Genomic DNA, 13,139 nt, shown 5'->3' with positions numbered 1-13,139 from the left:
AGGATGGGTGTCCTATTTCTCCAGTCTAGGATGGGTGTCCTATTTCCTCCAGTCTAGGATGGGTGTCCTATTTCCTCCAGTCTAGGATGGGTGTCCTATTTCTTCCAGTCTAGGATGGGTGTCCTATTTCCTCCAGTCTAGGATGGGTGTCCTATTTCTCCGGTCTAGGATGGGTGTCCTATTTCTCCAGTCTAGGATGGGTGTCCTATTTCCTCCAGTCTAGGATGGGTGTCCTATTTCCTCCACTCTAGGATGGGTGTCCTATTTCTTCCAGTCTAGGATGGGTGTCCTATTTCCTCCACTCTAGGATGGGTGTCCTATTTCCTCCAGTCTAGGATGGGTGTCCTATTTCCTACAGTCTAGGATGGGTGTCCTATTTCTCCAGTCTAGGATGGGTGTCCCATTTCCTCCGGTCTAGGATGGGTGTCCTATTTCCTCCACTCTAGGATGGGTGTCCTATTTCCTCCAGTCTAGGATGGGTGTCCTATTTCTCCAGTCTAGGATGGGTGTCCTATTTCCTCCAGTCTAGGATGGGTGTCCTATTTCCTCCAGTCTAGGATGGGTGTCCTATTTCCTCCAGTCTAGGATGGGTGTCCTATTTCCTCCAGTCTAGGATGGGTGTCCTATTTCCTCCAGTCTAGGATGGGTGTCCTATTTCTTCCAGCCTAGGATGGGTGTCCTATTTCCTCCAGTCTAGGATGGGTGTCCTATTTCCTCCAGTCTAAGATGGGTGTCCTATTTCTCCGGTCTTGGATGGGTGTCCTATTTCCTTCAGTCTAGGATGGGTGTCCTATTTCCTCCAGTCCGGTGAACTCATGCTCACGTTCACCACATCACATGGTTATTACAGGGTCATTAATAAAACAAATTCTGCCTGGTATTTGGCAAATTTTTATGGCTTTTCAACCATGCAAATAAGTTTGTCGCTTTAGGTTGGTTTAACTTGTTTAACGTATTGTCCAACAGTTTAACCTATTGTGCAACAGTTTAACCAATTATCCAGCAGTTTAACCCATTGACCAACAGTTTCACCTATTGTCTAGAAGTTTAACCTATTGTGCGGCAGTTTAACCCATTGTCTAACAATCAATGACTGACTGGGTTGATAGTATGCAACGTATCCATATGGTTATATTTCCTTGTCAGTCAACCAATCAATGACTGACTGGGTTGATAGTATGCAACGTATCCATATGGTTATATTTCCTTGTCAGTCAACCAATCAATGACTGACTAGGTTGATAGTATGCAACGTATCCATACTGTTATATTTCCTTGTCAGTCAACCAATCAATGACTGACTAGGTTGATAGTATGCAACATATCCATATTGTAATATTTCCTTGTCAGTCAACCAAACAATGACTGACTAGGTTGATAGTATGCAATATATCCATATTGCTATATTCCCTTGTCAGTCAAACAATCAATGACTGACTGAAGTTGGCAACATGAGCTTGTATCACAGAAGAGTGAGTGAGTGAGTGAGTTTGGTTTTACGCCGCTTTTAGCAATATTCCAGCAATATCACGGCGGGGGACACCAGAAATGGGCTTCACACATATTGTACCCATGTCGGGATTCGAACCCGGGTCTTCGGCTTGACGAGCAAACGCTTTAACCACTAGGCTACCCAACCTCCCCATATCACAGAAGACTGCACATTGTTAGATTTGGTGCCGACAAACTAGTGGTTTACTGCATGAGAGCAGTCTAGTGAGGTACAATCACACAATCAACCAGGACACATTGTAAGTGAGTTGATTGTGGAACATCAAATACTGGGGACGTATTCTGCCCAGAATTCCCACAGCTTAGTTTGCCAGTATGAGTCAGTTGAAGTCACTTTACACAAATGGACACCTATCAATAATGGTATCTGAGCTCAGGCCTATGGGCTATTGGAGTACTTTGTTGGTGTCTCTTACAAGAATGGCATACATGGAACCGCTTCTATCCCACAATCCCATGGGAGCACCATTGCTGAACACACATTACTATTATGTGTAATGATCACATATCTATATTTCATGGAAACGACTTTTTCAAATGGTGGTCTGTATAAAGCACTTATGCTGATTGAACTCATGGCTTTTATGTTCATCCGGGGACATTGACAACTACATCTCCATCTACAGCAACAGACACATTGACAACTACATCTACAGCAACAGACACATTGACAACTACATCTACAGCAAGACACATTGAAAACTACATCTCCATCTACAGGGACAGACACATTGACAACTACATCTACAGGGACAGACAAATTGACAACTACATCTACAGGGACAGACACATTGACAACTACATCTACAGCAACAGACACATTGACAACTACATCTCCATCTACAGCGACAGACAAGAAGACAAAACAGACTCACACAGACACATCAACAACATGAGAAACACAGACCTTGACAGACTCTCACAGACACATAAGAGGTGGTGAGGTGAAATGGGGTTTAATGTCACATCCAAGATTATTGCACATATATAGCGACGTGCATGCACGTGTTTGTGTGTGTGTGTGATTGCCTGCGTGCCTACTTGTACTAGTCCGGACTGATGCCAGTTTATAGTGCTAGCTCACTGAGATACCATGCCGCAGTTTAACATGAATACCCCACTCAGACACAATATACTGACTCCGAGCCGACCAGTCCCTGTTTTAGCCTCTTAATGCCAAGCGCTAGACAGGGTAACAACAAGCACCATCTTTTAACGTCTTTTGGTATAATGTGGCAGGGATCGAACCCCAGACCTTCCACTCTCTGGGCGGACGCTCTACCACTAGACCACGGAGGCGGTCAACAGACACATGAGGGGCTGATTGATACAAAGATGATGTGGTCTCAGACATGACTTTCCAAGCTGAATATACGTAGTGCTCATATATCCAATAAGGTGGCGGGGAGGGGGGGAAGGGGGGGAAGGAGGGGAGGGAGGGGTAATGTGCGATGTGTTGACATAAGGCCTGTGTTTACATCTTAACTAGTCATGTATCTAGCATACAAACCTCTTGAAGAGAAAAGGAATATGGTTATCTTGGCACATGGTGGCAATTGTTTGGCGTGATGATTTTAACACTGACTTGCTTGCCATGTAATCTCCCTAGATATGTCGCACATTCTTGGAAACCGGTACATTATTATTTATACAGAAACTGCTTATCTGAAATAATATATGGGTGTCACAAAATTGGTACCTAACTTTACCCCGCTGTTGTCGTATCTACGTCAGGGAAAACCACTCAGTGTTGAACTTACGATTTATAATAATATTTACAAGGGACCTTACATTTTGTAGAACATTTACACCAGGGAAAACCAAACACTGTTAAATTTACTATTTATTGTATTATTTTCAAAGAGACAAAGATAGACCAGAGACCATATACTGTCAAGACCTGAGACTTAAAACATGCATTCTGATTGAATATTTATTTCCTCATTAAGCCAAAATTAATTAATTATCAGATCTGTGTACGACCATTTACAAACATGACAGGTAGGACACATTTTATTTTTGAAATTACTTTTCATGAAACCAACCTGCTCAAGGCACCTGTGTACTCTGCTGATCGATTCCATGAAGCCTGAATGTTTGGTAGAACTTTATATGTGGCATATTTCATCAATAAAGAAGGCAACACAGAAAGAGATTTTTTTCAATAAGGAACTAAGGATAATAAAATGATCCGAAAAAAAGAGACACGTAGTTTGGAAGTGGAATCTAATACACTGTGGTTGCTGTAAATAGCGTTGAGTTGTGCGATCTAATAATCACTTCGCATACGATTATGCTAAAATTATTGTAAGCATTATTATAAATATTGAATGAAATTTTGAATATAATTAATAAAATATATTGCAAACATTAGTCTAGATAAACAGTGAACACATTTTTTATAACCAGATAGTATAATAATAGGATTAATTTGCGTACTTCAGTTCGGATTTGTTGACTGGTTTCCGGTGTTACGTGATCGCGGTGATCAGCTGATAATGTTTTCTGAGATGGGGTAAAACATTGTGTCATTGGAAAACTTGAATTTATAAAAAAATGTTAGTAAATTTTGGGAGCCATGCTTTAGCGCGATATAACCGAGTTAGCACTATATTGAAGAGCGCAATAGTGAGGTAACACTGTAATGAATTAATTGTGGCCTGCGTCAAAAGTTTGTTCTTCTGGGGCCTGTTCCACAAAGTGATCATAGATTTAAGACGATTGTTATGCCCATTCTTTAACATTGGCTTACGACAGGCATAGCTCTATGATAGCTTTGTGGAAGGGGCCCTGATATCTAGGTGAAAAGAACATACTTCAAGACAACAATCCATTGAGACATTTATTGAGAATCACAAATGTCCAAACTCCAAATAGAAAAAAACCATCCACACCAAATTTCATATCAACCCGTTTAGAGGATTGGATAGAATGGAAGCCCCAAACTAAATGGAACAAAGTATTTAAAGATGAACAAAAAACATTTGGTCTTCTGCGGGTTGTTTGCTGTCAGCCCAACTCAGCTTCCATGGCAACAGAATTCAGAGACGTGCTGACATGCTGGAGTCATCACCTATTGTAAATTATCCTCATAATGTGTTAAAGACCAAACTATACATTTCCAACTGAGTCTGCCGGTGTTTTATAGGGTGTTTACAACAGGCGAGCCTGGCAGGAAATGGGGCATCCAGGCCTGCTGCAATAGCAAACTACATCCTCCCCTGATCACGATGCTCTTCTGCAGGCTTCATCGTACAGGCCTTACAGCAGAATCATCCTTAGACTTAAGGACCATGCTGTAGACTATGGATGATCCTTGAGTCTTAGCATGGTCCTTGTGTAAGAATGGTAATAGAGGCCCAGCATGGTCCTAGAGTCTCAGCATGGTCTTGGAGTCTCAGCATGGTCCTAGAGTCTCAGCATGGTCCTTGAGTCTCAGCATGGTCCTTGAGTCTTAGCATGGTCCTAGAGTCTCAGCATGGTCCTAGAGTCTCAGTCAGCATGGTCCTAAGAGTCTCAGTCAGCATGGTCCTAAGAGTCTCAGCATGGTCCTTGAGGCACAGTATGGTCCTAAGAGTCTCAGCATGGTCCTAGAGTCTCAGCCAGCATGGTCCTAGAGTTTCAGCATGGTCCTTGAGTCTCAGCATGGTCCTTGAGGCACAGTATGGTCCTAAGAGTCTCAGCATGGTCCTAGAGTCTCAGTCAGCATGGTCCTAGAGTCTCAGTCAGCATGGTCCTAAGAGTCTCAGTCAGTATGGTCCTAGAGTCTCAGCATGGTCCTTGAGGCACAGCATGGTCCTAGAATCTCAGCATGGTCCTAGAGTCTCAGTATGATCCTAGGGTCTCAGCATGGTCCTTGAGTCTCATCATGGTCCTAAGTCTTAGCATGGTCCTAGAGTCTTAGCATGGTCCTAGAGTCTCAGCATGGTCCTAGAGTCTCAGCATGGTCCTAGAGTCTCAGCATGGTCTTAGAGTCTCAGCATGGTCCTAGAGTCTTAGCATGGTCCTAGAGTCTCAGCATGGTCCTAGAGTCTTAGCATGATCCTAGAGTCTCAGCATGGTCCTAGAGTCTCAGCATGGTCCTAGAGTCTCAGTCAGCATGGTCCTAGAGTCTTAGCATGGTCCTAGAGTCTCAGCATGGTCTTAGAGTCCCAGCATGGTCCTAGAGTCTCAGCATGGTCCTAGAGTCTCAGCATGGTCCTAGAGTCTCAGTCAGCATGGTCCAAGAGTCTCAGCATGGTCCTAGAGTCTCAGCATGGTCTTAGAGTCTCAGCATGGTCCTAGAGTCTTAGCATGGTCCTAGAGTCTCAGCATGGTCCTAGAGTCTCAGTCAGCATGGTCCTAGAGTCTCAGTCAGCATGGTCCTAGAGTCTTAGCATGATATTAGCATGATTGTCATCTATCTGATCACAATGAGACATGTCATGTATCCTGGAACAGTTAGTACAGAAACATGTGGGTTCTTGCTCTTAGACTAGCCTCTGAAGTAGAATATGTGTACGCTGACAACTTAACTTGATTGAGTCCTAACAGATCCAACAGGATGATCAAATTGTTTCTGCAGATACAGGACCCATGTCACAACGTATCTTATCAACTATCAATAGAGTCCCACAAAAGCTATAGTACTTCCCACAAAACTGCTTTGTGGAGAACAGCCTCCAGGTCAGAACCTGATCTGTCTTGAAGCAATCAGGCAGCGAGGACTATTGTCAGCAAATGTAATAGACTTATGGTAATAGTAATGCTCAGATCACATTAAACAGGGACCAAGCAATGAACCTCTGAGTCAATCCAAAGGATACAGACTTGATAATGCTATCTGTCAGAAATACTACTTACCTCAAAACTACCACAGACCCTATAAATAATAAAAGACATATACAAAATATTTATTATGTATTTAGTGCCAAATAACATTTTATGACAAAACTAATTTCAGACAGAGTCAGTGAATAAGTTCATGTAGATCAGTACGAATATACATAATATTCATGGCCTGAAACAGATGACATTTTCACTCATGGCGGCATTCCTCATGAAAATCAATTTTTTTTGTGAGGTCATTCATTGAGATATACATGTCATTTGACAAGAAAAGTCAAATATATATACAATTTCTACAACTCTGCAGGAGCACTTGCAGACATTTGTCATGATGGGTTTTGAACTTTTTAGAGTGAGTGAGTGTGTGAGTGAGTATGGTTTTATGCCACTTTTAGCAATATTCCAGCAATATCACGGCGGGGGACACCAGAAATGGGCTTCACACATTGTATCCATGTCGGGAATCGAACCCGCATCTTCTGCATGAAGAGCGAACGCTTTAACCACTAGGCTACCCGACCGCCCCGAACTTTTTAGAGTCCAGACATGGCTAGCCGTGGTCATCCAGCACTTATCACTGTCCAGGGTAGCAGAACAATGTTAGTGTGTTCCGGAAACTAGTAATGGCTTTACCATATCCCGGCCAGGTTCCGTCCAGGTCAAATCTAAAATCCTTGCTCTCTTGAGGACCAATCTAATCATGGCGATACAGATGCTGGCTGGAGAAAAACATTTCTTGTTTGTTTTGGGATTCACCTTGTTAACTTGCCAGCAGGTCATTCGCACACAGTGTGAGGGAGAATAAGAGCCTTCACCTTTAGTGTTGATGTGGGCAGTTACCGGGGTATCATACTCAACTCCACCAATTACCACTAATTACCTCCCTGTTTACACACAACTGAACCACTGGTTCTCATGAACATAGACTGTCTCCGTGGTCTAGTGGTAGAGCGTCCACCCGGAGAGCGGAAGATCCGGGGTTCGATCCCTGTCATACCAAAAGATGTTAAAAGGTGGTACTTGTTGTTCCCCTGTCTGGCGCTTGGCATTAAGGGGCTAAAACAAGGACTGGTCGGCTTGGAGTCAGTGTACTGTATCTGTGTTAAACTGTGGCATGGTATCTCAGTGAGCTAGCACTATAAATCGGCATCAGTCCGGACTAGTACAAGCAGCCATACACACACACACGTGCATGCACGTCGCTATATAAGTGTAATAATCTTGGACGCGACGTTAAACCCAATTTCACCTCATGAACACAGTGTCTGTAGTTGCTGACGACATTATGGCATATGGCTATGTATATATATATATATATATATATACTACTCAAAAGAATATAAGGACCACCTGATTCTTTCATATGACCATAGTTAATCTGTCATGCCATGACATGTAAACTTCAGTGATATGATTTGTTTGTTTGTTTATTGTTTAACGCCCCACTCAGCAATATTCCAGCTATATGACAGCGGTCTGTAAGTAATCGAGTCTGGACCAGACAATCCAGTGATTGACAACATGAGCATCGATCCATGCAATTGGGATCAATGACATGCATCAACCAAGTCAGCGAGCCTGACCACCCGATCCCGTTAGGTGCCTCTTACAACAAGCATAGTCGCCTTTTATGGCAAGCATAGTCGCCTTTTATGGCAAGCATGGGTTGCTGAAGACCTATTCTACCCCAGATCTTCACGGGCCTGCAGTGATATGAAAGAACTGGGTGGTCCCTAACGTCTTTATAGTAATATGCTTTTCAACTTTAAGATAGCAACATGTTTTATTATTTCTTGCTTGACATACAGAAATGTCCCTTGCAACATGTGCGTAGCATACACAATCCAAAGTAACGTCTTATGTTTTCTTGAGTGTAATACACGTTATATTTTCAAAAATGACGGCTGTGAAGAAGTGGGTGTGTTGGGCGGAGACAATACATTTTAACACCCCCCACCCCCTCTAGGACCCCTATCCCAAAGCATATTACAGCTGTGTGGGGCATGGAACATTGAAAAATGATGAAGAACAGTTTTATTTACACTAGTTTGTTGTAAAAAAGTTCAATGTAAAAGTGTTTCTGGCTTTAAATTTTTTAATTACAATTACGTGTGACACAACTGAATAAAATCATAAAAAGAAATAAAAAATAAGTTTGTCAAATTTCTTCCAGGCATGACTTCATGAGGTGAAATGATGTAGTTTTTTACAGCACACTGAACACAACACAGACTGTTTTTCTGAAAACTGTACCCCAAGAATACAAGAAATGTATTCTCAATTTGATGTTCAGAAGCATTTTAAGTACAATTAAGTGTGTGAAAATTGCAAATTAGTAACCTACATTACCGCATAGTGAGCAACTTGACCATAGAGTCAGCAACTTTAGTTTAGTCCGCAACTTTACAGTTTAGTCAGCAACAATACAGTTTAGTCAGCAACTTTACAGTTTAGTCAGCAACTTTACAGTTTAGTCAGCAACTTTACAGTTTAGTCCGCAATTTTAGTTTAGTCAGCAACTTTACAGTTTAGTCAGCAACAATACAGTTAAGTCAGCAATTATACAGTTTAGTCAGCAACTTTACAGTTTAGTCAGCAACTTTACAGTTTAGTCAGCAACTTTACAGTTTAGTCAGCAATTTTAGTTTAGTCAGCAACTTTACAGTTTAGTCAGCAACTTTACAGTTTAGTCAGCAATTATACAGTTTAGTCAGCAACTTTACAGTTTAGTCAGCAACTTTACAGTTTAGTCAGCAACTTTACAGTTTAGTCAGCAATTATACAGTTTAGTCAGCAACTTAATAGTTTAGTCCACAATTTTACAGTTTAGTCAGCGACTTTACAGTTTAGTCAGCAACTTTACAGTTTAGTCAGCAACTTTACAGTTTAGTCAGCAATTATACAGTTTAGTCAGCAACTTTACAGTTAAGTCAGCAACGATACAGTTTAATCAGCAACTTTACAGTTTAGTCAGCAACTTTACAGTTTAGTCGGCAATTATACAGTTTAGTCCGCAATTATACAGTTTAGTCATTATTATACCGATTATCATAGGGTAAATGAGTTTGAGCAAACATCTGACGGATTGAGCAACTGGTTTGAGCAACCATCAATCACACCCAGTTGATCAGTTGATCTGTGGACACAGAAGAGAATTTTATTTTCCATCAATATGATTAAAAATGACAAACGTTGAAAACAAATTTAAGGACCATTATGCCAGAATTTGAACAATTTGCATGTACAAAATAGAATTCCAAGAATTTGATTTCACAAAAGAGAATTCCTGTGTAAGATATGTCTTTATGAATTACTATGAATGATTATAAACCAACATACTGTTATATTCAACATCTAAAGAAAAATAACAGGTTTTCTTTTTCAGGACTGGGAATGCATGAAGAGCTTTTCTCTCAAAATCTGACACAAACCGTTCCTCGGAGGACGAGTACTGGAGTACTGTTGGATGCTATAAACAAGGAAATTCAATTTCTCGGGATTTCTGAAAGTCTTTCATACAGAGACATCTTTGAGAGACAGCTGTAATTGCTTGGTGCAAACAGAGATTGATTCAGGGTAAAACCAGGCTAGAGTTTGTGAATGGAGTAAGGTCTGTGAATTAAGTACCTACTTTCTACCTGAGTTTTACCTATCTCACCTGAACAGGTATTCCTGTCCATGAAGGTCTGTTATTGATTCCTATAGTGTCATGATTTGTTCTCATTTATTCTTAATGTGCAGGACCAACATCACTAACTACCACTGACAGCAGCCCTCATCGCCTTCCACGTAAAACACCGCTAAAGCATCTGCATCAAAACAAAGTGTATTGTGCTGGCACTAACTCGTTCTCGCAATGCTTACAAATACCCTACATGTGACACAACTTAAAAGGCCATTACACATTTTGAGGAGTATTTTAGTTACATGTATTCCTTTTAACTGATTTCAATCTTGTTTTATGAAGATCATGTCGGAGATGAAGTCTTCGCTGACTCAATTACATTTTCTAGAGATTGCTGTGAGGTGAACACACGACACAATTGCTGCTGCTGGAGCCTAAAGAACACAATGTGTCACCATTGTTGCTGATGATGCATTATCAAACACAATGAGTCATCATGGGTAGAGGGAAAGTAGTCCATAAATCTCTGTCAGACCTTTTAGGCAAGATTTCTATCAGGTTCCAGACAAATTTGAAGTTGATGTAGACAGGAAGCTATTGCAAGTTGTATATCATGTGAAGTACAATGATTTAAACATGTTCAGAAACTCAATCTGTCTCAGTTAAAACTACAACAAATTAACTTCAATGAAAACCTGTTAATCTGGACTACAGTGTTCCCTGTGAAATAACCCTGTGAGAACAGTTAAACAGTGAGTGAGTGAGTGAGTGAGTGAGTGAGTGAATAAGGGGTTGAGTGAGTGGGTGGGTTGGTGTGTGAGTGAGTGGGTGGGTGGGTGAGTGAGTGATCGAGTGAGTTATCGAGTGAGTGATCGAGTGAGTGAGTGAGTATTGTTTTACACCACTCTTAGCAATATTCTACACACATATAAATGTTCACAGAAGAAAACTTCAAGAAGGTAACAGTGGCCAAATTGCGGGGGTCTGGATTAACGAGGTTTTTGTATTTTACAAATTACAAATATATACAAGTAAGTTTATTACCTTTATTTCCTTCCAGAATATCAAGAATTAGGAAGCTCTTGAATGAATACATGCATGTAGTTTTATCATTGATTTTCTATCTCAAAATATGGGTCATCCCACTGCATAACTGGTATGTCTTGGTGGCCATTCTATCATGGTGCATACAAGACCTAAACCACCAAATTGTCATGGCAAGGCTCACACTTCTTAAGGTTAAAAGTAAGATGCATGTGTGTTTGCAAACAGGACATTCTTACCTTATTTCATTATTAGAATGGCACCATTGTACATGCAAATACACCTGTTTTCAATATCAGTTATTGATGAACTTACAGACTAGGTGTTACTACAGAATGTCATCATATATTGTTGGAGAAAAATAAAATATATCTATTAAGTAGTTGTGGCAAGGCATTTTATCAAATTTTAAGGCCTTGTCAAGACTTGATCCCCAAGTTTATGGCCTTTCCAAGACTGTTCAAATTTTGAGAAAAAAATCATAGGTGAAGAAAAAACAAGTATGTGGGTCCAGGTAGACAAAAAGTCTTTCGACAGCAACGGTCTCTTCCGCAGGAGGCATAGTAATATATCGGAAAATATCAGAAAAATCCAAAGCAAGTCTACACTACTTTGCCAGTTGTAGATTTGATCAGGTTCAGTTTCTGCCACTGACAACCACCATGTTCTTCTCCCTGTCAGTGCTGCCGGCTCAGCTTGCTCCCAGTCCTGACCCCGAGACAGATACTCTGACATCAGGCCACTGATACTGACAACAGGAACCACAAACACTCCTTGCATGATTTATGATATTTCATCTTTGTCAAAGCCATACATTTCTCAGAGATACTTCATGCGTCTTATCTTTCACACCTTGTTGTTGCTGGCTGGTGGAAATCGGAAGGTAAATGCAAGCTGTCTGAGGCTCTGCGGGAGGTGTCTGGGAGGCCAGCTGGGTTCCAGGATCCATGGACTCTTTGATGGATACCTTGAAGAACATCTTGATGGACACCTTTATGGACACCTTGAGGAACATCTTGATGGACACCTTGAGGAACATCTTGATGGACACCTTGAGGAACACCTTGATGGGCACCTTGAGGAGAATCTTGATGGACACCTTGAGGAACATCTTGATGGACACCTTGATGAACATCTTGATGGACACCTTGATGGACACCTTGATGGACACCCTGATGGACACCTTGATGAACATCTTAATGGACACCTTGAAGAACATCTTGATTGACACCTTTATGGACACCTTGAGGAACATCTTGATGAACATCTTGACGGACACCCTGAGGTACATCTTGATGGACACCTTGAGGAACATCTTGATGGACGCCTTGAGGAACATCTTGACAGACACCTTGAGGAACATCTTGATGGATACCTTGATGGACACCTTGAGGAACATCTTGATGGACACCTTGACGGACACCTTGAGGAACATCTTAATGGATACCTTGAAGAACATCTTGATGGACACCTTGAGGAACATCTTGATGGACACCTTGAGGAACATCTTGAGGGACACCTTGACAGACCCCTTGAGGAACATCTTGATGGACACCTTGACGGACACCTTGAGGAACATCTTGATGGACACCTTGAAGAACATCTTGATTGACACCTTTATGGACACCTTGAGGAATATCTTGATGGACACCTTGATAGACATCTTGAAGAACACCTTGACGGACACCTTGAGGAACATCTTGATGGACACCTTGAAGAACATCTTGATTGACACCTTTATGGACACCTTGAGGAATATCTTGATGGACACCTTGATAGACATCTTGAGGAACATCTTGATTGACACCTTGAGGAACATCTTGACGGACACCTTGAGGAACATCTTGATGGACACCTTGTTGGACACCATGACAGACACCTTGAGGAACATCATAATGTAGATTGCATTGATATGAAGGATATCTTCATGGATTAATTCTTTTTCCAATAGGGATGGTGTGAGAACAAGAAAAATATGGAGGATGCATTCTTGGATTCCCATAGGTCTGTAAGAGTGGTATTTGTAGCAGCAATCTGAAGGACATCTTCTTGGATTGCTGTAGCTCTAGGAGTGGTATTTGTAGCAGCAATCTGAAGGACATCTTCTTGGATTACTGTAGCTCTGTAGGAG

At 41.3% G+C, this 13,139-nt stretch overlaps 1 protein-coding gene across 1 annotated transcript; it reads right to left on the bottom strand.

Annotated features, from left to right (window-relative positions):
* Window positions 1–11,810: 11,810 nt before the first annotated feature.
* On the bottom strand, window positions 11,811–12,902 carry LOC139442471 (uncharacterized). Its single transcript, XM_071223280.1, has one exon. It carries the CDS (start codon window positions 12,900–12,902, stop codon window positions 11,811–11,813), a length of 1,092 nt encoding a protein of 363 aa, XP_071079381.1.
* Window positions 12,903–13,139: the final 237 nt, after the last annotated feature.

Source organism: Haliotis cracherodii, unplaced genomic scaffold (assembly GCF_022045235.1).
Source record: "Haliotis cracherodii isolate W230 unplaced genomic scaffold, xgHalCrac1.p SCAF_5, whole genome shotgun sequence".
NCBI classification, from domain to species: Eukaryota; Metazoa; Mollusca; class Gastropoda; order Lepetellida; family Haliotidae; genus Haliotis; species Haliotis cracherodii.
Note: the sequence above shows the minus strand (reverse complement) of the source record. Positions and strands in the feature narration are given on the sequence as shown.

Bases quoted from the DNA above. Each gene is read 5' to 3' on its own strand.
- LOC139442471 (XM_071223280.1), bottom strand. From the start codon at position 12,902: ATGATGTTCCTCAAGGTGTCTGTCATGGTGTCCAACAAGGTGTCCATC.